Source organism: Sus scrofa, chromosome 5 (genome assembly GCF_054392235.1).
Source record: "Sus scrofa isolate SSC_HxYL_T2T_F1_AM1 chromosome 5, Sscrofa_HxYL_maternal_Yorkshire_Landrace_v2.0, whole genome shotgun sequence".
NCBI classification, from domain to species: domain Eukaryota; kingdom Metazoa; phylum Chordata; class Mammalia; order Artiodactyla; family Suidae; genus Sus; species Sus scrofa.
Window position 1 is genome coordinate 522,859 of NC_139387.1, and position 23,257 is coordinate 546,115.

Consider the following 23,257-nt stretch of genomic DNA (forward strand, 5'->3'; position numbering starts at 1 on the left):
CAGGGATCGAACCTGCAACCTCATGGTTCCTCGTTGGATTCATTTCCACTGTGCCACGACGGGAACTCCTCCCTGAAGTCTTTCTGGGCAGACCGAGCTGCGGGGAGCTCGAGGGTATGGATGGGAAGGCAGGGCAGGGTGCCACCACCCTCCTGACGCCCAGCCAGGCCCCATCACCCGGCTGCCTCTCCCCAGCCTTCCTTGTCACTTGGCTGCCATTTCTTTTTTTTTTTTTTTGCTATATCTTGGGCCGCTCCCGTGGCATATGGAGGTTCCCAGGCTAGGGGTCCAATCGGAGCCGTAGCCGCCGGCCTACGCCAGAGCCACTGCCACGCGGGATCCGAGCCGTGTCTGCAACCTACACCACAGTTCACAGCAACGCCAGATCCTCAACCCTCTGAGCAAGGCCAGGGACCGAACCCGCAACCTCATGGTTCCTAGTCGGATTCGTCAACCACTGCGCCACGACGGGAACTCCCTTGGCTGCCATTTCTACACGTCACATAACAGGCTTCCAAAATTAGATTTTATTTCAGCTCTGAGGGACACGTACACGTGGGTGGATGACAGGAAGGACACGGCCCAGCTCGAGGCTTCTCGGCCCAGCTCACGGCCGTGGGTTTCACCTGATTTAGTCAGACATGGAGTCAACACAAACACCATCAAACGTGGCCCTGGGCCCCAGACGGGGTGCACAGATGCTACGCTGTAAACAGGTGACCAAGGGACTTCGCAGACGGGTGACGACCAGGCGCAGGGGCTGCACGGGGTCAGCTTGGCCCCGGGCCTGTCTCCCACCCCAAGGGGGTTCCCGTGCCAGCTGGCGGGCCCTCGCTTCTATCCCGAGGGTCGGTGGGATCCCAGGACCTCCTCCAGATGCACAAGGCGCAGGTTCGAGGTCCCGGCCCGCAAGCTCACAGCTGAGCCGGCGGCAGCCCTGGAGCCCTGCTGGCGGCAGGCGGCCAGGGGCAGCGGGCAGGGCTGCATCTGGAGGCTGGCCTGGCTTCCCAGCGCCGAAGCCGACCCTCCCCACGCGCCCCTTCCCCCCTTCTCGGGATGAGACTCCCTGTCCCGACTGGATTTAAGGCTAGTGTTTCCTGACATTTGCTTCAGTTTAAGTTAAAATTACCTGAGTAAAAAAGGTTCAGACATCTTTAACAGCCAAAAACACATAATCTCTGCAGGCAGAGCCCTTGCTGGCAAAGTCCGGGGCCGCCAAGCTCGGCCAAGCTGCCCTTTGTAGGGGGGGACGCCCCTGGGAGCCCCACCAAGGGCCTCGTGGGCCGGGCTGCCCTTCCCAGCGCCGGCCCAGCACCCAGGGCAAGGGCCCCCCGCCCGGCGGAGAGAAGGCACAGTGAGGGAGGGAGGCCCGAGGGGAGCCCCCGCCGGCTTGACCTGCTGCCCGTGAACCTCCTAAGGGCCTGCAGGGCGGGGCGGAGGGGCTGCTGTGAGGCCTGAGCTCAGACGGTTCAATGATTCTTTATTTGGGCTCGGGGGGGAGGGCAGGCGGGCCTGGACCCCCCTGGGGACGGCCCCCAGGAGCTCCTCGGCGGCGGCCCCGCACCCCTCAGCAGCCCTCGGACGCGGCGGCTCCCTCCGTCCTTCCTACTTGGGCGGCCAGGCCCCGGCCGCCCTCTGCAGGCAGTGCTGGGCGGCGGGCAGGGCCAGGACCAGGCTGGCGGCGCGGCGCCCCATCCAGTACAGGCTGTAGCCCAGGAGGCCCAGGAAGGTGGCCTTCAGGGCCAGCCGGGCCACTCTGCCGGAGACGGACGGCGGGGGGACGCTGGGGAGGGAGAACGGGCTGGGCCTGGCGCGGGGGCGGGGGCGCGGGACCCGCCCCCCAGCCCCGCAGTCCGGGGGGGGGCGGGGGCGAGGGACAGGCAGGTGCACTCACGTCATGATCTCCTGGATGTTGAGGTCGGTGGTCCAGTTCTTCTCGATGCCAGGGACGTGGCCCATGCCCACGACGCCCACCACCACGGAGGGCACGCACTTCCTGGGCTCCGCTGCGGCGGGGGGGCGGGGGGGAGGGCACGTGTCAGCTCCCTCCCGGCGGCCCGCCGCCCGCCCGCCCGGCCCCAGCGAGCCCGCCGCCGGCCTCACCGTCAGAGGCGCGCGGCAGCTCCAGGCGGCGGGCCGCCTGCCTCAGCATGTAGGTCAGGTAGACGTCGCGCTCGGACACGATGGTGCGGTGCAGGTCGGGGAACTCGCCGATCATCTCCGCCATCATCTGCTCCAGCAGGTCCTTCTGCTTGCAGCGCTCCACGTCGTCCTTGCTGCGGGCAGAGGGGCGCTGCCAGCCCGGGGCGGGGCGGGGGGCGGGGCGCCGGCGGAGGGGCGGGGCGGGGGCGGGGCGCCGGCGGAGGGGCGGGGCGGGCGCGAGGGGCCCTACCTGATGGGGTCCGACAGGAAGCACAGGCCCCAGGCCAGCTTGACCTTCTGCCAGAAGGACAGCGCCGCGATGGCCCTCTTGAAGGTGACGGGGATGGGCCGGTCGCCCAGGTGGAACTTGCAGAAAGGCACCTTGCTGGCCTGCGCAGGGGCCGCGTGTTGGCGGGGGGTGGGGGCCTCGGGCCCGGGGCAGCCGCCCCCACCCACCGCCCCCTGGCCGGGCCCGGGCACACCTCCTTGAACGCCTCCCTGAACTCGCCGCCCGGGGCCATGCCCAGCTGCTCCGTGATGTGGGCCGACACCTTCAGCAGCAGCATCTGCATGAGCCCGGACATGACCCCGTTCTGGGGAGGCGGAGGGGGGGGGCGGTCAGTGCCCAGGGGTGGGGGGCACCCAGCGGACGCCCAGCAGGGCCTCCCAGCGAGGGCCTCACCCACAGTGGACGCCCCGAGGCTCCTCCTGGCCCTCCCGACAGCGTCCCCCCAGCGGGCCCACCTCTCCTCCAGCGCAGCCCCCGGGTCCTCTGCCCGCACCTTCTGGGGACCCCTGTCAGTGCGAGGGCCCCCACGGAGAGGACACAGGGCGGGTCAAGGCTCTGGGCTGGCACCTGGGCCAGACGACACACTGAGAGCCGCGCCCCTGCCCCCCCAGCACGCCGGGGTCCTCGGGCCCCGGGCCAGCTCCTGTCCTGCACTGGAGCCCCCCACCCCTCCCCCCGCGTCTGAACCCCATCCCTGTCCCAGGTGCCAGGACCGCGGGTCCTGGACCAGACAGGCCCCAGGGGCTGGGCGCCTCGGCACTTCGGGGCCCGGCGGCACACCTGCCTCACGGCCTGCTGCAGCTTCTCCAGGCTGACCTCCCGGGCCTCCCGCAGCAGCGTGCGCTCGTCCATCTTCAGCATGGACACGCGGTACTGGCACAGCTCCACCACCACCACGTCGGGCTGCACCTCCCGGATGGTCTGCAAAGGCCGCGCTCACTCACTCGCCTGGGGCCGCGGGCAGGGCCGTGGGCAGAGCCGGCGCCAGCAGCCCTACCCGGCCACCCGGCAGCGGCTGCTGTGGCCGCAGCTCAGCGCCTAAACCGCGCTGCTTCTACAAGGGAAGTTACAAAACAGGCCTGCCCGTCCTGCAGGGGAGAAGGCGCACGAGCTCGTGGGGCCCAGGCCGAGGTCCCGGCCGGGTGACGGCCTCACCTTCACCACGTCCTTCTTGCTGTCGTCGCTGAAGTGAGCTGTGCCCACCACGTACACCCGGCTGCCATCCTCGGCCACCAGCTCGGTCACCGTGCGTGGCAGGTCGGGCCGCTCTCGCCGCCTCTTCAGCTTCATCTCCAGCAGCAGGTTGAAAGCATCCACATCGGCTGCAGGGACAGCAAGGCCCAGATCAGGGACGTTGCCAGCACTGGCAGCCTGGACCCCAGGGCACCGAGTGGGCCACGGGCGCACACGGGGGTCCCTCCCAGCCTCGAGCCGCTGGTCCTCACTCACCGTGACATGTGGCCAAGCGCCCAGCCAGGCCCCGCCCTGGGGAAAGGGCCCGCGTGGGCCTTGGGGAGCACTGCGCCCACCCCCCCCCGGAGTCCCCAGGCTGCGAGGGACCTGGGACGGGGAAGCTGTGTGGGGCCCGGAGGCTCCAGGGTGGCTCTGAAACACCCACCTTCCAACCTGAGCAGGGGCTTCTGCTGCAGTCCCGCTCGCCCCACCTGAGCTCAGGAGTCCCCCCAGTACCCCATGGCCAGCCAGGGCCCCTCGCTCAGCTAGAGCCCCCCAGCCTGAGCCCTGCCCAGCGCAGTGACCTGGGGAGCACGCACACAGGCTCTGCGGGTCTCCGCGAAGTGCCCTGGGCACCACCTCCGGAATCCCTGAGGTCACGACGGGCTCCGTGTCAGCCTGGAAGGAAGGGGGGCGTGGAGTTGGGGGCGCCCACCCGGGACTTGGGGAGCTGCTCCATCAGCTCCCAGGATGCTGGGGGCCTGTGAGCCCCCCGCCCCCCGCCCGAGGCCTCTCCACCTTCCACGCGGCTGCCCGGGACACTGAGAGACACCACGTGAGGTTCCGGGCAAAGGCTGGGGGACCCCGGGAAGCCCACGTCCACTGAGCAGCTGCCCAGCACCCGGCCCCCGCTCACGCCTCTGACCTCGCGAGGTGGTTGCTCTTCCTGCGCCTCCATGGCTGGGCGGCAGCTCCCGGCACCAGAGGGTGAAGCCTGAGGAGACACCGGCGCTGTGTCCTCACCTGGAGCCCCGGCCACACACGGGGTCTGTGCACCTGGGGCTCCGTCTTCTCGAATGAACCGTGGGCAGGACCTCGCCCCCTGGCCACCGTGCGGGCCAAGGCGGGGAGAGGGGACACGCAGGTCACCCAAGAGTAGGACAGGCTGCCCTTCCCGCTCCCCCAGCGGAGGAAGAGCCCACAGGCAGCTGCCAGACCTGGATGTTTCCTTTTTGACTTTAGAACAAAACAGTTTCCAAAATTCCCTAAAAAGAAAAAACCAAGCGGACAGAGGGGTCCGCGTGCAGGAACCACCTGCAGGAACAGCACCTGTCGCCAGCAGCGTGGCCACAGATGTTGGCACAGACTCAAGGAGGAGCAGAGGGACGGACTGGGGGTGGCTCTGTGAACCGAGACTACCACTTCCGGTTCGAGAAAAGAGACACAAACTCCCAAAAGGGCGGCCAGGAACTGAGACAGCCCGGGTGGCGGGTCAGCCTCACCCTGCTGCTCCGAAAGAGGGGCGGCAGGCGGGTGAGCCCAGAAAGGCCGTTCTTGCCAGAGAAGAAGGACTGCCAGGGACAAGGGGCCATGGAGACCCCCAGAGCCGCCGGGCCGAAGGGGGTTCGGGGCCAGCCGGGGCCGTGTCTGGACACGGGCGCTTCCCGCCTGGCAAGAGAGCAGCGTCTGCCCACGCGCTTCGCCCAACCCCCCCGAGATGCCTCTGGAAATCCAAACTGGAGTCTGACGGAGCCTCTGGTTCTACCTCTGGATGCACAGTCCAGTTTACAGCTGGGTCCTGCCTCCAAAGGACAGGGCACCCGGCACCCGCGGGCACTGGGAGGCTCAGCCGCAGAGGCCAAGGCCTGGCTCAAGAGAGCTGTTAAAAATGGTGAGCTGGAGTTCCCATCGTGGCTCAGCAGTGAAGAACCCAACTAGCATCCATGAGGACGCGGGTTCGATCCCCAGTCTTGTTCAGTGGGTTAAGGATCCGGCATTGCCGTGAGCTGTGGTGTCGGTCGCAGATGCGGCTCGGATCCCGTGTGGCTGCAGCTCTGATTTGACCCCAAGCCCGGAAACCTCCATGTGCTGCGGGTGCAGCGCTGCAAAGACAAAAAAAGGGAAAAAACATGGTGGCCACTGGAGAATTGGGCAAGTGACTGGAGACTGCCGAGCCGGGAGTTACTCGCATCTGGGTTCAGTGGCGCCACGGGGTCTGTCTCGGCCCCCCATCTGCCCGCCAGGAGCCCACCGCCCGAGGGACGCGGCCTGCAGGACGCGCGGCGGCAGTGGTTGCTGGGCGCCTGGGGCCCCCACGCGGCCACGGAGCCGCTCACTTGTTTCGCTGGGGCTGGACGCGCTGCAACCTTCATCCCAAGAGGGACGGAGGAGTAGTCAGATCTGCAGAAGACGCCGTCGGGGTCCCCGCCCCTGTGTTCCCTGTGACCTCGGCCCAACCCGGGCTCCGCTCCCAGCCCCGCGGGGGCCCGGGCAGCGCCGGCCCTCCCTGGGCTCCCGCCCGCAAGAGCAGAGGCCTTGGACACACAGCCCGAGGCGGGGCGGTGCCCCCTGCCCACACCCCCCCCACCCCCGAGGGCGGCTGAGCCTTCTGGAAGAATCAGGGTCGGGGAGTGGGACAGGCGCAGGCCAAAGGGGCGCCCGGAACGGCGAGGGGCCTCTGCAGGGGGCAGGGCACCGGCGGGGAAGCGGCAGCCCCGACGACGGGAAAGGCCCTGCCCGGGTGGGCGGCGGGCAGCCGCTGGCTGGGCCTCACGGCGGAACGCGCCGCCCTGACGCAAGGCCCGGACCGAAATGGAAACAGGAAGCTGTGTCTGAGGCGGAGCGGGGCCTGCCCGCCTCTCGGTTCCCGCGCTGGCCCGTCATCGCCTCAGCCTGCGGCGCCCCCGAGGCTGCCCGGGACGGCCAGCATGAGGGAGGCCGCCCTGCCTCCGTCTCCCTCCTCCGGGGGTGGTGGCCGCGGGCTGGGGACACCTTGCCCCCCCGCCACCGGCAGGGCCCCGGATGGCTGGGCCACCCCCTGGGCCACCAGGACCCAGGTGCCCTCGAGCTCCCGGGGGGGCCGGGTGCCTGGCCTGGGCCGGGCCGGGCCAGGCGGAGCAGGAAAGCCACCGAGGCCCCTTCAGTGGCAAGAACCCGTGCTTCTAAAAAGCGCCTCTGATGCTGTCACAGCAACGCCTCTGCCGGCGATCCGGCTTCCGCATCCTCGGCCAGGGCCCCGGCACCCCCCATGGGTTACCCGGCCTCCTCCCAGCCCTGCCCGCCGTGGCACATCTCCACGGACTTTCGGCGGGGACCCAAGCCCCTCTCGCCTGCCCAGAGGGGAGCCAAGGACCCACGCCCACAGGACCCCGGACCCGGGCTCCGCCTCTGCTCAGCCGCAGGCTGCGATTCTGGAAGCTCTCGGCACCACTGCACGCCGCGGAGACCGGCGGGCCTCAGGCGGACACCCCGGCGGGGAGAGCAACACGCCGCTTCCTAAAGCCAGGCTCCAGCGCCTACCTGCCAGCCGAGGCCTTGTGGAGCTCGCACAAAGCAGACACTCCTGCCAGATCCGGGCACCCCGTCCCCTCACCCAGCGGGGAGCTGGCTCTCCGGGGAGCAGGGCCTGGGAAGACACCAGGCCAGCGGCTAGGAACGGTGCTGCGGGGGCCGGCCACGGGGGGGCCAGACCTCAGACCGCCCCCCCGGCACTGCGTGGCCTTGGGCAGAGGCCGCTTTGACCCGCCGCCAGGGCCAGGGTGGTCGGCAGCCCCCCAGCCGTTCCACTGTCGGCACACGGCATGCCACCCTCAGATGGCACCTTGGCCCGTGCCCTCTAGACCTCGGGGGCCTCCCTCTGCTGAAGTGTGGCCTCCTGTCCCCAGGATAGAGGGCAGAACAAAACCCAGGGCCACCTGCTTTCGGGAGACTCGCCTACGGAGAGGGCGCTCCCATCAGCCGGCTCCACACAGATGACAGAAGCAGAGGACACATGCTTCCAGGAAACAAACGCCAAACCTGAGGGAATCTGACAGCCTCAGGAGGGCCCGTCTGGCCGGCCCCCCCAGAGCACACACCCGCTCACAGGGTAGGGGGAGCCCCGGGCCGCGGCAAGGTGCTTGCGTGGGCCCAGAGAACGGTTTGCTGGCTGACCCGAGGACACTAGGTGGGCGGCAGGCCCTGGGTTCCCACCTGCCCAGCCCGGGCACCGTCCCCTCTCCTGGGTCTCACTGCCATGCACCGTAGTGTGTCCCCCTCGAATTCATATTTTGAAGCCCTCACCCCAGTGGAGTGAAATCTGAAGGTGGGGACTTGGGGACATGAGCAGGGTTAGATGAGGTCATGAGGACGGGCCTGTGACGGGGTTAGAGCCTTCGGGGCAGAGGAGGGCCAGGCGCTGCCGGCCTCGAGAGGGCCCGGCAGAAGGCAGCTGTCTGCAAGCCAGGAAGAGAGCCCTCACCAGCGGTCAAGTCAGCCAGCACCTGATCTTGAACGTTCCGCCTCCAGAACTGAGAAAACAGCCTGCTGCTGAAGCCCCTGTTGGTGGCATTTTGTCAGGATCCAAGAGCGACGGAGACAGCCATTCTCTCCCTCACCGCCCCCTTAAAAATTAGGAAGCCAAAGCCTGCCTCCCAGGCCCCGGCCGGGCTTCTCACTGCTGGCCAAGAGCAACCCCCAAGGCCTGCCCAGAAAGCCAAGGGTCCCAGACCGGCCGGACTAGCGGGCCATGAGAGAAATGACTAACCGGGAGGCAGCAGCGTGTGGCCCAGGACCCTTACCCCCTACACCCCCACTTCTGAAGCCTGGGCACCTTGGCCACTGGAGACCCTCCTGGGTCTGGCAGGCCCTGCGCTATGGAGGTGTGGCAAAGGTCGGGACTGGGGCGGAGGGCACATGCCAATTCACATCTGAGCTGGACGCCTAAATGGCTCCTCGTCCAGCACACCTGGCTGACCCCCTGGAACCTGGACACGGCCCAATGCTAGGTCCCGACACTGACCTCCACCGCAGGGCACTGTGTAGGGGCCTGTCTGTCCACCATGCCCGGCCCCCTCTTGGCAGTTTTGCCCAGCAGCCTCAGACACCGCAGCATCACCGCCGTCCTGCAAGGCTGACCGCTGGCCCCAAGGCCGGGGCTCCCTCCTAGTTACACAATGAGGGGGCATCAGCAGCAAAAGCATCAGAGGCCCAGGGTCAGAGGAGCCCGCACCGGAGCGTGCTAAGGGGGCGGCCTGGACGGCTTCCTCTCCAGGGGACCCCGAAAGCCAGGAGGATTCCACCTGGAAACCACCCAGTCTCCCGAAGAGGCTGTCCTGACGCCCAAAGTCAGCCGAGGACTTCTGGGCCAGTTCCTCGTTTTCCATGTGCCTTCGCTTCCTTTCTCGGGATAGTTTCGCAAAGACGCATAGGTGAACTTTGTGGTACTTTGTGGCACGTTTAAGTTGTGTCTCAATAACGCTACTTCACAGAAACAAGGCAGGCAAAGACCTACAGGCCTTGGAAGTTTGGTCTACTTTGCCCATATGGCAGCCGTGCTTGCTCGGCTTGAAGGGCAGAGGCCTCCAGCACGTAGGGCAGGAAGCGCCCAGGGTCTCCACCGAGACCCTGCAGCCGCCGCCTGGGGAGGTGTGGACCCTCCACCGCCCCCCCGCCGCGGCTCAGGCCAGACCCCGCCCCCGGCCCCCGACTCCGACCGACTCCGCCCCCGGCCCCCGACTCCGACCGACTCCGGCCCGGGTCCCCGCCCCGCGGCCCCGCCCCCCGCGTGCGCCACTCGAGCCCTTGAGCCCTCTCGACCCTTGCCGTCGACCGCCCACCCCGCGCGCACCCCTCGGAGGCCGGGGCTGACCCTCCTGGCCCGAGACCCTACGCTGGGGGCTGGCTGGTCTCCCGACCTCGACCGCGACCTGACCCCGACCCACCGGGGCCCCCGCGCGCCGCCCCCCGCCCCAGGACCGTGCCGCGCGGCGTACCGAAGCAGGGCGGCGCTCCTCAGCCGGCCTCCATGCGGCTCGTCGCCCCACCGGACGGGGCGGACCGGGGCCGCGGGGCGGGGCGGCCGGACAGGCCCGGGCCGGGGGGGCCGGGCGGCGCGCGGCATGCCGGGAAGCGTAGTCCCGCGCGCCGTCTGTCTGCTCTTGCCGCGCGCCTGGCCCGAGCCGGCGGACTACGGTTCCCGCGGGGCAGCGCGCGAGCGGCCGCGGACTTCACTTCCCAGGAGGCCGCGCGCTAGAAGCCCCGCCCCTCCCCGCCCCGCCCCCGGCGCCTTGATCCGAGGACTCCTGTGTCGGCTACGCGGCACAGGTTCGAGTCTCAGGTCTGCCACCCGAGTTGAGACGCGCCCTAAAATTCTCTGGCCGCAGCCCCCAGTTAGTAAAAAAAAGCGTCCTCGGGGTGGCTTTGCCTGCTCTGATACAGAACCGTCAAAACTACTCAAAAAAGCGGTGATGGTGCCAGCGAGGAGCAGCGTTCGGGTCCCCAACGGCGACCATGTGGCCACCTCGAGCACCCCTCGGCCTGGCGGCTGGGGCCCGGGGAGACGTGGGCGGGGGCGGCCGGGGGAGAGGGGGCCGGGGAAGGGGCAGGGTCCGCGGTTTGTGGGAGGTGGGGGCCCTCAGGACAGCCTGTCCAGCCGGTGCCTGGTTTGGCCTTTGAGGTCAGCCCACCTGCGGTCAGAGCTGGTTCCAGGAAGGGGGCGTCTGGCCCAGACCTGGTGACCCGTGCAGGTCCTGGGCGGGTTCTCAGTCTGGCGGTGGACCTCCTGCGGGCGGGCTGCCGTGGGCCATAGAGGCCCCCGCCCCCGTTCACTCGTGCCGGGCGGGCTCCCGCTCCCGCCCACAGGCTGGGCTGTGATCTGTTATCTAAACGGCTTTGGGCTGAAGTCGAGCAGCCAGGCCCTTGGCCCAGGCCTCTGTCCAGTTCCTGTGTGCCAGCTCAGGTCGATTCTGCCCTCCTGCCCTCCTTGGCCATTCACACAGGAGAGCGGCTGTGCGCGATTGCCAGGGACCTAGCGACAGACGGGTTGAGAAGCCCAGGTGGGGCTTGTGTGAGGACCAGAAGCCTGGATTGCAGCCTCAGCTGACGGGTGGGGTCCCAGTTCTCTGGGAGCCCCTCCTCTTGGGAAAGGTGCAGGGAAGGAGCAAGCAGATTGGGGGGGGGGGGTGTCAAAGGAACGTCCCATGGCACCTGCGGGGAGATGGATGCGTCTGTGGGACACTGACTCGGCCCCTTCTTTCCCAGCAAGCCAAGGCCACGGGCCAGTTCACACCCCAGAGGCCACGTGTTTGCTCCAAGGAGCAGGCCTCTGGATGAGACTGGGTCTGAAATGTCCTGCCAGGCCTTGGCTCAGGGGACAGGGCTGAGCAGAGCAGTCTCAGTGAAGACACGGGGGGTGGGGGGGCGCGCTGTGGCTGCTGTGCCCAGCGTTGCCTGGACCTGTGCCTGTGGAACTCCCATGGCCTTGAGGCCTCACCGCACAGGGTGGAGCCTCGTCCCTACATGGCTCAGGGTCATCTCTACTCTGGGCAGAACCACAGCATGTGCCTGGGTCAGGGTGGGACCGCCGGGCTGGACTCCAGCCCCACTTAGGGTATGGCAGGGGGACCTGGCAAATGCTGCTGCCTGAGGCCAGCAAGACGGGTCCCCGGGTGGGTACTGTCACCCTGCCAGCAGGGTCATCTTGGCCCCGGTGCCCGGCTCGCCGGCATAACGGAGCTGCTTGCTTGCATGGGACCAAGAGGGCTCTCGTCCAGAGCCCCTGACCGCCCCCCCACCCCTGGGTACTGTGTCCTTGGGGGCTCCTTCTCCAAGTCCTTCTGACCCAGGCCAGGCGCCTGACAACTAGGGCCACGCCCCTGCCCTGAGCTCACCGAGGTCAAGCACGCAGGCCAGTCCTGTAGCTGCTCACCCTGCAGAAACCAGGGGTTCCCTCTCCTGGCCCGGTGACTGCCTGGGGCGCCTCCCCGTGAGGCCCTAGGTGGGGCGAGCCCCCTCCTCTCTGCTCTGGCGGCCTCACCACGCCCGAGTGATGAGAAAAAAAACCACATCGGTGAGTCCCCATTGTGGCTCAGTGGTAATGAATCAGACGAGTATCCATGAGGACGTGGGTTCGATCCTTAGCCTCGCTCAGTGGGTTAAGGATCCCATGTTGTGGCTGTGGTGTAGGCTGGCAGCTGCAGCTCCGACTCGACCCCTAGTCTGGGAACCTCCATACGACACAGGTGTGACCCTAAAAAAATTAAAAAAAAAAAGACACCCAAAACACAGATCGATGGATTGTCCCCATTCTCGGGAAGCCCAGCCCATCGAGCCGGGTTGCTCCACGGAGGCCTGCGGAGGGGCTTGGAGGAGGCCATGCCGGTCAGGAGGTCACGCTCTGATTCCTGCAAAGCACCCGCCATTGAGGCCTGCACCCCACCCGCCCCAGCCACCTGCCTCCCAGGAGCCTCTGTTCAGACTCTCGGGGTCCCCCGCCACGACCTGCAGGTGTGTGACTCCTTGGTGAAGCCCTGGGACCAGCCTCAGCCCCGCCTGCGTCCTGGGCCTGGTGAGGCAGGCGCCCTGCCCTCCATCCCAGTGGCACGAGCACCGCCAGACGGCATCAAGGGCGCCTCTCCTGGGCAACCCTCCCGAGTCCCGCCTGATCTTGCTGCCCCCCATGGACCTGGGCGCTCCCGCCCCCAGGCCTTAGACGGCGGACGGCTTCCTGAGAGGCCCACTGCAGCCCCCTGGCAGCCCGGGATGCCGGATACGCCCGTTCCGAGCGACAATGTGCTCTTGCCCGGCTGGGGATGACCGGAGGGCGGGGCCGCCTCCCAGGCCCTGCCGATCCCCAGCACCCCACGCCGTGCAGGATGGACCACTCGGGACGCAGGGGTATCAGAATAATATTTATTGATATGCTCGGTGCTACCTTGATAATACTGTCACGTCGTCGCCGTGGCTGAGGTAATAGGGACAGCCCCGCCCATCACCGGCCCTGGGCCCCCATGGAAGCCTGGTGGACGCCGGCCGAGCCAGGGGGCTGGAGGCCTGGAGGGGGCATGGTTATTGCGTTGGAGTCCTTCCCTCGCCGGCGCGCCGGCACCCACGCCCAGCCTCTCCTGCGCCCGCTCGCGCCCATGCTCGCACGCTTCCAGGATCACACACACATCCACTGGCACGCTGGCGCCCTCGCCCTCTTGCACACACACTCGCACACTCACGCACACACCATCCTTTGTTTTAAGTGTGTCCCAAGCCTCCTGATAATAAACAGACTCGCTGGTTACAGTAACCACAGTAAAATAAGGTACGGGTTTGTTGGGTACGCGGAGAAAGTGCACGTTGCTCTCGGACTGGAGCACGGACCCCAGCCCCTCCCATCAGGGGCTGCCGGGCCCTGCAGGGTTGAGCCCCGGAGGTGCCCCCACCGCCGCTGCCAGCTCCCTCCTGAGTTGTCCTGCCACCGCCCAGGCCCAAGACAAAATCGACTAAAAAAATAAATTCTTCATCTCAGCCGAGCGCCTGGTGCAGGGGGCGAGGGCGGCTCCGGGCCTTTCCGGCCGGGGCCCCCCCTGGGGTCACGGCCAGCCCCTGGCCCAGCCAGCGCCCCGACGATGCCACCTGGGGGCCGGATGGGAGAGGTGCTGAGCCCCGAGGCAAGCGGACAGGAGGCTGGGGGGCAGCGGGCAGTGCCGGGCAAAGCGGAGGCCGCATCCACGCGGGGCTGGGGTCAGTGGCGGGCGCACCACGGTCATGCAGAGGGCCTGGGGCGGCCGGGCGGCCCTGCCCCTCAGAACTCCACGGTACTCACTACTGTCCTCGGCTCGTCGAAGGTGGCGATGAGGATCTGCTGCGGGGGCGGGATGGCAATGAGGCTGCCCACGTCCGCGGGGGCCCGGGGGGGCCCGTCCTCCTCCTCCCGGGCCTCGTACAGAGTGCTGATGTGCAGCAGTGGGTGGGTGGCGTTGCGGCTCAGGATGGCGAGGGGGTCAGCCTTGCCCAGGCTGGCTGGCGACAGCGGGGCCGGAGCGGGGGCTGCGGGGGGCGAGCAGACGTGAAACGGGCCCCCGGAGGGAAGCGAGGCCCGGGCTGGCTCTGCTGGGTACAGGACTTCCTCCTCTGGGAGCGGAGCATCTGCAAACAGCCCAGAGAACACAGAGCCCCTGCAGGCCCCGCTCCACCCTGCCCCCCGCCCCCACCTGGCAGCAGGGGCCTCAGGGCTCCCAAGCACCTGCTCACAGCCTCCTGACCGAGCCGCCCCACTGTTGCTGCCCCAGGAGCAGCAGCACCCAATCCAGAACCTTCTCAAGGTGCTGGGCCCTGCCAGCCCCTGACCCCGCCTTCACCTTCTCCTGGTCTGCCTCACAGGGCCCTCGAGGGTCTTGCCTGCACTCAGCCCTGCAGTGGGCTCACCTGCCCACCCGTCCCCTGCCTCCATCCGCTGGCTCAATCCTCAACCTCTTTCACGGGTCCCCAGCGGCGCGCTGGGGAGGGGGTGGGGGGAGGGGGGTGGGCGTGGGCCCTCGCTTCCCTGGGGCCCTCTGCCCCCCAGCCCCAACCAGCCCCTACCTGCGGTAGGTGCGGCGGTCAGGCCCAGCCCGCACTCCTCTGCCTGGGACAGGAAGCCCGCCTCCTGGCTGCGGGAGGTGGGCAGGGCGGCAGGCATGGCCTCGGCCTTGGTCTTCTTGGTGCCCAGGATGTAAGGGTGCACGTCCAGGGAGAAGTGGCGCGCGTGCTTCTTGTCCGGGGCCGGCCCCGCGTCGCCGCCACCGCCGCCGCCCTTGTAGTGGTGCGCGGCGCGCGCGCCCGCGTCCAGCAGCGGCGCGATCAGCGTGTCCGTGGCCGTCTTGCGGCGCACGGGCTTGGGCTTCTCGGCCTTGCTGTTCTCCACGCGCATGATGGCCAGCGGCTCCTTGAAGGGCTGCGGCAGCGCGTTGCTGGTGGGGATCCACTTCATCTTCCTGCGCGGCCGCTTGACCACGGGCGGCTCGGCCGCGCCGGCGGGCTCGGCGGGCTCGGCGCTGGGGTCCGCGGTCTGCACGCCCGCGTCGCGCACCGTGGGCGTGGCGTCGTGGTTGGACTGCGCGAGCGCGGCCAGCAGCTGCCGCACCACGTTGTCGTACATGAGGTCGCTCTCGTTGGTGATGAAGTCCAGGCGGTTGAGCGACTTGATGTGGTCGCGGTTCTCGTTGCAGAACATGGCCAGGATGTTGATGTCGCAGAACTGGGAGCGGCGCCACTGCCGCCGCGTCTTGATGCCCACCTTGTGCAGCTTGTCGAAGATGAAGTTGCTCTTGCGGAAGATGAAGAGGTGGATGAGGTTGACGAGGATGATGAGGTTCATGGAGCAGAGCAGCACGATGTCCACCCCCGCCACGATGCGCTGCAGCTGCACGGAGGGCAGCTTGCAGCTGACGCGCACCGCCGGGCCCCCGCCGCCCGGGGCCGCGCCCAGCGCGCAGGTGAACTCGTTCTGCTTCTGGGTGGCGTAGTAGGTGCACAGGTAGGAGATGGGCGCCACGCTGAGCAGCAGGATGAGCAGGTGCCGCGCCAGGTAGAGCTTGGCCAGGAAGTTGCTGCGGCCGCGGCGCTCCAGGTACTTCTCGAACAGGTTCTGCTCGGGGCTCTTCTCCTTCTCGGCATTCTCGATGATCTCGCGCCGCTCGCGCTCCGTGATGCCGGGCCCCTTGGACTGGATCTGCTTCTCGATCTTGGGCGCGCGGCCCTCGGCCGCCCGGTGGTAGCAGTTGTCGATTTCCTGCAGCAGGAAGTTGAGCTCGGAGGTGAGGCGCGTGGACGCCAGGAACTCCCAGCCCAGGGCGGGCACGTACATGATGGCCGCGAAGGCCAGCAGCGAGTAGGGCAGCAGCTTGTGCTCAAACAGCGACGGCCACAGGCTGGCGTCCACGCCGGGCAGCGCGTCCCGCAGCTCCGTCCAGCAGTAGCCACGGGCGTACAGCGCCTGGTCGCGGGTGAAGTTGTGCGGCGTGTAGCAGTAAATGGGCTCCTCTGGGGGCAGAGAGGAGAGGGCGCTGGGCGGGCAGCACTGCCTGCCTGCCACTCAGCTGCCCGCACAGGGACTGCTCTTCTTTAACTAGAAACCCTCCGACAGGGGCGGGGGGGGGGGCTGCCCTCCACCTTGGCCATGTGTGTGTGGGGGTCTCGCCCTGGGGGCCCCTCCCCTCGCCCACAGCCGTGGCCAGGTGGAGGTGAGTTGGGAGGGGACAGCCCAGACTCAGCCCCTCTCCAAAGGCCACGGGACCTCCGTGTGCACATGGGGAACCCGTCCCAGAGGGGGCGGCGCGCACACCACTCGGCTGGGTCCCTCCTCCAGTGGCGAAGCCGGACCAGCTGCGGCCTCGCGCTGCCCCAGGCTCCGCGTTTAGGAGCCACATGTCCTGGACGGACAAGGCCCACCTGGCCAGAGGCAGTTACGGTGGCACAACTGAAGAAGAACAAGTGTGGCCCTGCGTGCCCTTGAGAGGTGAGGCGCGGGGCAGGCCTGGGCACCTGGGATGCCAGGTGGGCGGGGCAGCGAGCCTGAAGTGTGCCCTTCACCGCCAGGACCAAGTGTCTGCCACTGAGAAGGAACAGGAGGGTCCCTCCCACACGGGGAAGGAAGGCCGTCCCCGCGCTGCCTTCCCTCCCGGACAAGGACGGGCACAGACCGGGGCAGAGGATCCTGCGGGGCCGGGCGGCCGGCTGGGTCTCACGTTGGAACGCTTTCCAGACGGGAGAGCGTGGCCACTCGGAGCCACCCTCACGGACCCCGAAGGCCGGGCCACCCACTGCCAGGCCAGGCTCCCACCCTCCTCACCGCAGCCCGGGGCTCGTGGCCCCTGCAAGCTGGAGTGGCCGGGCCTCACCCAGAGGGCCCCGTCCCACTGACCGGAGGGCACTGCACCCCGCCCGACCACAGCCACCAATAGGCCTGGACCGCTCACCCAAAGGACGGCCCCAGGGCGTGTCTGCCCACGCTCCCTCTGCTCCAGCTTAAGCCTCTCACCCCATGGGGACCTGAGACCAGGAAGCAGCAGGAATGAACATGCCTGCCCGCCTGCCCACCTGCCCGTCTGGGCAGGCTCCTCCCATCCCAAGGCCTGCTCCATGCTAAGCCCCACCTGTGACGCTGGGAGAGGCAGATGGTCACAGCGGGGGCCTCGAAGGGGTCAAGGGGGCTGGCTATGGCAGGTGGCTCCAGCCCAGCACGCGGAGGTCACCCGGCCTCCTCTGTGCACGGAGCCCCAGGGCACTGCCGGCAGGATGACAGCCCCTCACCGTCCTGAGGCTCGAGGGGGGCTCACGGAGGGCCTCAGGTGGCGGGGGCCACAGCCATGGCAGCAGGCCCTTGGGCTCCTCAGGGTGCAGGTGCGGGGGCATGGGCCAGTCACGGAGGCCTTGCAAGCAGGAGGGGACATGCGACGTGGGCTCCGCCGAAGCACACGAGAGATGGGGCTTGGCCACAGACGGGGAGGGTCAGGAAAGGCTGGTCCCCACAGCCCGAGGTCCCTGAGCACGCGGATCTGAGCTCAGAACACAGAGAAGGTGTGGGACCCACCTCGTGGTTGAGAAGATGGCATTTTATTCACTTCTTGTCCTCACAGCCGACCCCGGGGCCAAGGAAGGGCAGGTGCTCTTCTCTGGGGGAAAAGGACAGGGCGGGGAGAGGTCCCCAGACCCCAGGGGAACCAGGTGGCCTCCCCGGCGCTGAGGCGTGAGGGGGCCGGCCCCCGGTGTGAATGCCGCAGGCAGAGGAGCCAGGCCGCCCGCGGACGGAAGCAGGGCCCCCGCAGCCCCCAGTCCTCTCACCTCTGCCACCACCTCTCTGCCCGTCGGGTAGGGTGGGGAGCAGCGAGGGACGCGGCCCCCTGGCCCCGAGGGCCCTTCTCCATGGTCACGGCCTTTCCTGGCCCACTAAGCAGATGGCGCCCTTGACGGCTCAGCGGAGACTGCACTTGTCACGCAGGTACCTGGGGACGCACGCGTGTGCAGTGGCCCTGGCACCGAAGCGCTGCGGTTGCAAGTCCTGGCCTGAGCTGCAAACCCAAGGTGCCAGCACGAGTCCTGTGGGGACGTGCAGACCCAGCCCGCTCAGCAAGGGCACCTTTCCTAAGAGGATGGCACCGTGTGGACGCCAGACTTGGCTGTCCCCGGCTGTCCCAAGAGAGGACACTGTGGCCAGGGTCCTCACCCCTGGGTGCTCCTGGGACCCCCGGCTCTGGGGAGAACAAGGGGATGCTCCTGGTCCCCAGGCCAAGCCCAGCTCTCGACCGCGTCCCCTCAGCCCCTGCACGCACCCCAGTTCCCTCCCAGACTCGCGGCTGCCTGCCCTGCAGACCCCCGGGCCTCCCAGGAGCCTCGGTCCTTGGAGGGCAAGACGGCCGCCCATCCCGAGCTGGGTGAGCACCTCGGAGAGGCGTGCCCAGGCAGGCCGCCCTGGGAAAGGTTGCAGGTTCGGTTCCAGACCACGGCAGGAAACCGAATGTCACCATCCGGCGAGCCACACGCGGGTTTTTCTTTGCCAGGGCTGCAGAGACACCGTTTACGCTCTGCCGTAGGACACGTCTACCCGCTGCACGTACGCGCATCTTAACTCAGACCGTACGTGTGACCTGAACTCCAAAGACTTTCCTGGAGCTCCCTCGCGGGTTAGGATCAGGTGTTGCTACTGCTGTGGCTCTGAGGGCAGTTGTGGCGCAGGTTCCGTCCCTGGCCTGGGTGCATTCACATGCCGCAGGCTTGGCCGAAAAGCAAACAAAAAACCCTCTTCCTGCTAAAACACGCTCCCATCATCTCAGCCTTCAGGGAGTCGCGATCCTTTGGCGACATTCACATCAAGGGTCGCCGACCACAGCGCCCCGGGGCGACTACGGTGACAATGGAACAGCCTGAAATCTTGTGAGAATCACCAAAATGTGACACAGAAGCACAAACCAAGCAGATGCTGTTGGAAAACTGGCACCAAGAGACTTGCTCAGCGCAGGGCTGTCACGCACCTTCGGACTGTCAGAAGGCAGGGTCTCTGCGAAGCGCCACATGGTGAGCTGGGCCTCGATCTGTTCGAGGAAAAAGCCCAGGGCCCGTGGAACGCCCACAGAGCCGGGTCCCCCTTCAGCTCTCGCCCGTCCTGTCTCAGCCGCGCACCTGACTCCTGGGTCCACCAGGAAGCGGGGTGACACGGTGGGGTGTCTACTGAGCAGTGGGGGGACTTCCCGCCATCTGCCACCCTCCAGCCTGGGAATACGCACAGCCCTGGCGTTCAGGAAGGTCCCGGGCTAGAAGGCCAGTGCCACCCAGCTGGCTCCTCGAACCCTGGCCAGCACGTGCCTATCCCTGGGTCTCCACCTGCCAGGCCCCTCCTCTCCTCGAGTATGGAGAAGGGGCCTGGGGACCCTTCCAAGTCCTAAGTGAGGGTGCCTGAGACTCTGAGGAGCGCCAGGCAGATGGGCACTGTCCTGGGAGGGCCAGGGCAGCAGCCACACCACTCCCACTGAGGGGAGCAGAGGCGGGTGCGGGGTGGCGGCTGAACCGGGAAACCCCTGCCACCCCATTTGTTCTGTGACCTGGAACAAGATTTCCTTGGGGCAAACTCGGGCCCGCCCACCAGACACACTTCTTGGCAGTGGGGTTTGGGCCCCAGGGTGCTGGGTGGCAGGCACCACCACCACCTGCCACCGCCCAGAAGACCTGCCTGCCACACAGAGAGGCATCGGCCCCTCCTGACCAGCGTGGTCACACGCCCGTCCCCAAACACAGGTGGGGCCAGAGGGGTGGGTCATGTGGGGAGGCCAAGGGCACTGCTGGGGGCAGGGATGAAGGGCACATGGGGGAACTCTGGTGGCCCAGCCTGGGGGGCACAGAGGGTGCTGGGGGCAGCCCCACACGGGGTGAGCTGGTTCAGGGCACAACATCAGGAGGCAGAGTGACTGCACACCCAGAGTGTGGGGGCTTGTGGTCCCCTCAAGTCCCAAGCCCTGCTACCTGGGGACGTGACCTTGTTTGGGAAGAACCTTTGCAGATGTGATCAAGGGGAGACGAGGTCAACTGGATCGGGCGGACCCGATGACAGGCGGGCTCTCGAAACCAGCGAAGTGTGGACAGAGTCCTGGGACAAGGTGTGGATATGGGGGCAGAGATTGGGTGCCATGGTACAATGAAGCCATGGAAAGCCCACAGCTTTGGGGCCCCCAGGGCGGGAGCCCTGGGGGCGTGGCCCTGCCCACGTCTGGACTGGGGCTCTGCGCCTCAGGCCTCAGCGCTGCGAGAGGATCCGGTTTGGTTGTTTTGAGCCACCTGTCTGTGCTCGTCTGTTACGGCCGCCCCAGGACACAGACACGGCTGTGTACACCCTACTCCCCAGGCCCCCGTGTGCCCCCAGCCTGGGAGTGGCACGAGGGAGGCAGCCTGGACAACGTCCACCTTCAGGTCTGGCAGCCCAGGTCACAGGAATCCCAGGAAGGTGAGTCCGGGTCCCAGGCACACGGATGGGCCGCAGAGGGACCGCCCTGGACATCTGGACCCTGAGACCCCTTGCCAGCCGGACCCTGGGTGGGGGTGCCCACCGCACCTGTCCCACCCCCACCCTTGGGGGGCTCCCTTCTCCTTCCCACCTCACCTGGGGCCGCGTCTCCTGAGGACGCCCTCGTGTGCCCCAAACGCCCTGAACCCCATCAGCAGGGTGTCTGCCGACACGAGGCTCAGCCGCTCTGGCGCTGCCCTTGTCCAGATCTCTCTTCTACCCGCACAAGCTTCAGTCGGAGGCTCGAGTGCCCGCCGCCGCCTGATGTGCTCCAGGTCCTGCCTGCCTCACGGCCTCTGCCCTGGACCCTGCCAGGCTCCCCGCGCGGCGCAGCGGAAGAGCCCACTTCTCAGGGCCCCTCACCCCATGCCAGGCCCCACGACGCTGCCCAGCAGCTCCCAGGCTCAGCCATCCTTCAGGTCATCTATCAGCCGTACGCACCACCCATCACCTGTAACGTCCTTCCTGGTCCCCCGGCCCCTCCTCTCTCCCTCCCGACGCTGCCCACTCCCCTCGTGGCCTCTCTCCTCTATGGATGGGCCCACCGGGTCCAGGATGGGGCCGCCTGGTGTGAGCGGACCGCAGGGGAGAAAGAAAAAATCGGAGCGGAGGGTCCGGGAGGCAGCCCCGGCGACCCGCGCGCGCGACACACGCCAGCACCGGGCGGGGGGGAGCGGCGAGGGTCCGGGGAGCCGCCGCCCCCGCTGCAGGCCCCGGCGGGGCGGCCCGCGCGCCCCCGGCCTCACCTGCGAAGTTCTTGGTGAAGACCAGGGTGACCAGCAGGATGGGGACGAGCACGGTGCCGATGGTGACCACGCGGTCGAAGGGCAGTTCCAGCTTGAGCTGCAGCAGCAGCGCGGCCAGCGCGCCCGCCCTGTCGTCCTGCGCGCCGGGCAGGATGAGCTCGCGCAGCTTCTCTCCGGCCAGCAGCGCCGTCGCCATGTCCGCGGACTGCTCCAGGAGCTGGTGCATGGGGGGCGCGGGGCGCGCCGCCGCCGCCGCCCCCGGGGCAGGGGTCTGGCCGCCGGGGCCGGCGCGGGGGTGCGGGGGCCGCCGCCCCCGCCTCGGCTGCAGCCCCGGCGCGGCCCTGGCGCGTCCTTCCGGCGGGGGCGGCGGCGGGACCCCCGCCCCGAGCGGCGGGCGGCGGCTGCGGTCCCGCCGCGGGGAGGGGGCTGTTTACCTGCGGCAACCGGCGGCGTGGCTCCGCCCCCCCCCTCCCCAGCACGCAGCTGCGGCGCGAGCGATGACTCGGCAAAAAAAATCTTTCAATACAATGAATGAACAAGGCCGAGGACGCGGGAGGGGCAGAGCCGAGCGCCCCTCGGCCCGGGCGCGGCGGGGGCCGGCGTGTCCCGGGCCGCCTCTCGCAGCCCCGGGGTCCGGGAGCCGCCCCGCGACGTTCCTCTCCTCTCCCTACCAAAGCCCGGCCGCCACTGTGGGCACCGAGGTCCCCACCCGCCGCGGGTGTCGCGGACGCAGACGGGGACTGCACCCCTCCCGGCTCAGGGCGTCTCCTCCCCGGCCCTCCCCTGCAGCCATCGCCCCGGGTGCCCCCCACCCCGGCCGGCGGCCGGGTCCCCCTGCGGCCCCGCTGCCTTTGCAGCCCCGCATCTCCTCCCCAGCCCCCCGTGCGCTCGCCTCGGTCCACAGCCTTCTCTGCGCCCGCCCGTGCCAGCTGTCGCGTCCCGGTGCTTCTGGGCCCGCGCCCCGCCACCTTCCTTTCAGCCCCTCCATTCCGCCGTCCCCTCAAGCGCCACCGCGCACACTTCTAGGTTAGGTCTCAGGCGCAGAGCCCAGCCACCACCCGCAAGGCTCCGCTGCGGGTTTCCGCTTTTTATTGTCCCCTGGCAGGGCCTCACCCCACTGAAACCAGATACACAGGCACCGTCTCTGCATCTAACCTTAGCCGGAGTTTCAACTTTATTCGAGTTCCTCCAACCACCTGCCTTGAATCCCCGTTTTCAGTACTGCCCTGAGCTCATCCCCCATGTCTTTCGGGGGCGGGGGCAGCGGCGGAGGCGCTGGGGGGTGTCCCGCACGAAGCCCCCCCCCCCCCCCCCCCCCCGCGCGCGTCACACTCAATCTTTAGAAAACCTTGCTTAAGGGTCTCTGTGCTTTTTTCCAAAGGACGCGGGGTACCTTTCACTGACGGAGGGCCTCGGGCTGCCTCCCTTTCCCACCCACACAGCCCAGGCACCTCCAGACCCGGCTCTGGCCTTTCCCCCGGAGCTGCAGGTTTTCCTAACCACAGCCTTGCAGGCCCAGTGCCACTGCCTCTCCCATGAGCACTCAGGTATCCCCGGGCCTACGTTCCCTGCACACCCGGAGGACTGGGGAGGACGGAGACCCGTGCCAGGCGGGAGCATCCCTCTCAATTGCAGCTTGGCCCCTGCAAAGGAGCTGCGGTTCCTCCTCCACGACGTCGTCTTGGTTCTTCAGGTTACTTCCCAGGCGTGTCGCGGTTGTTCTGGGGTGTGCTTCAGTGGGCAAGTCCACCACAGGCCACCACCACTGGCCTCCACATGCTCAGAGTTGGCTTGAGGCCTTGGCGGGCGATGCAGCGGATGCTGGCGGGCCCAGTGCCCTGAATACAGGGAGCCGTGCAGCGGGTGGCCCCACACCCCTGCTGCAGTGCTATATACTCAACCCTGAGAGGGGCCTGGGTGGGGAGGTGACACCCTGGACAGGGTCTCAAATCCCACCGAGCGCCGGAGCCCTGCCCCCTCCCAACAAGGCCTGGGCAGGGGTGGCTGCCGCCCACAGATCCTCGTGCTGGGCTGGCCCAGCCTGTCCCTGGGGAAAGACCAGCAGTGGTGAGGCTGTCTTAAAGCGACACACGTGGCTTTCGGCACACTGAAGGCTCTCAAAAGGCTGCGTGGCTCTGCTCAGGTAAACCCTTTAACCCTCACCTCTGCCGAGATGCAGTTTTGTCAGCCCTCCCATCGATGGAGACGAGGGGGAGGAAAGAAGGCGACGCCCACCGGTCTCATTCCAGCCCTGAGCACGAGGGCTGGACAGCGTGCTCACACCCACACTTAGCTGTGAGACCCCGCAGGGTCTGTGCCCTGTGCTGAGCGGTGCGCCACCAGTTCCAGCCCCCTGGAAGCAGCTCTCGTTCCCAGGTGCCGCCTTACGGTCTTTAGCGTCAGGAC

At 68.1% G+C, this 23,257-nt stretch overlaps 2 protein-coding genes across 16 annotated transcripts; both read right to left on the minus strand.

Moving 5' to 3' along the window:
* Nucleotides 1-512: 512 nt before the first annotated feature.
* On the minus strand, nucleotides 513-9,642 carry TRABD (TraB domain containing). 10 transcript variants are annotated; one of them, XM_085025343.1, is made up of 12 exons: nucleotides 9,577-9,642; nucleotides 8,604-8,746; nucleotides 8,064-8,140; nucleotides 4,530-4,598; nucleotides 4,204-4,282; nucleotides 3,587-3,753; nucleotides 3,216-3,352; nucleotides 2,625-2,735; nucleotides 2,393-2,532; nucleotides 2,104-2,276; nucleotides 1,895-2,006; nucleotides 513-1,783 (listed from the first exon to the last, which is right to left on the minus strand). In XM_085025343.1, exons 8-12 carry the CDS (start codon nucleotides 2,724-2,726, stop codon nucleotides 1,606-1,608), a joined length of 705 nt encoding a protein of 234 aa, XP_084881469.1. In that variant the 5' UTR covers nucleotides 2,727-2,735; nucleotides 3,216-3,352; nucleotides 3,587-3,753; nucleotides 4,204-4,282; nucleotides 4,530-4,598; nucleotides 8,064-8,140; nucleotides 8,604-8,746; nucleotides 9,577-9,642; the 3' UTR covers nucleotides 513-1,605. The 10 variants fall into 10 exon arrangements, with proteins under 10 accessions (XP_084881469.1, XP_020947001.1, XP_084881468.1 ...); XM_021091342.2 differs by having other exon boundaries at nucleotides 3,212-3,352; XM_085025342.1 differs by having other exon boundaries at nucleotides 3,212-3,352; nucleotides 4,189-4,282.
* A 2,837-nt stretch (nucleotides 9,643-12,479) lies between these two features.
* Nucleotides 12,480-21,323, minus strand: PANX2 (pannexin 2). 6 transcript variants are annotated; one of them, XM_085025333.1, is made up of 4 exons: nucleotides 20,852-21,062; nucleotides 17,145-17,226; nucleotides 14,156-15,595; nucleotides 12,480-13,720 (listed from the first exon to the last, which is right to left on the minus strand). In XM_085025333.1, exons 2-4 carry the CDS (start codon nucleotides 17,164-17,166, stop codon nucleotides 13,377-13,379), a joined length of 1,806 nt encoding a protein of 601 aa, XP_084881459.1. In that variant the 5' UTR covers nucleotides 17,167-17,226; nucleotides 20,852-21,062; the 3' UTR covers nucleotides 12,480-13,376. The 6 variants fall into 6 exon arrangements, with proteins under 6 accessions (XP_084881459.1, XP_084881461.1, XP_084881464.1 ...); XM_085025335.1 differs by lacking the exon at nucleotides 20,852-21,062 and adding an exon at nucleotides 17,396-17,534; XM_085025338.1 differs by lacking the exon at nucleotides 20,852-21,062 and having other exon boundaries at nucleotides 14,156-15,344; nucleotides 15,418-15,595.
* Nucleotides 21,324-23,257: the final 1,934 nt, after the last annotated feature.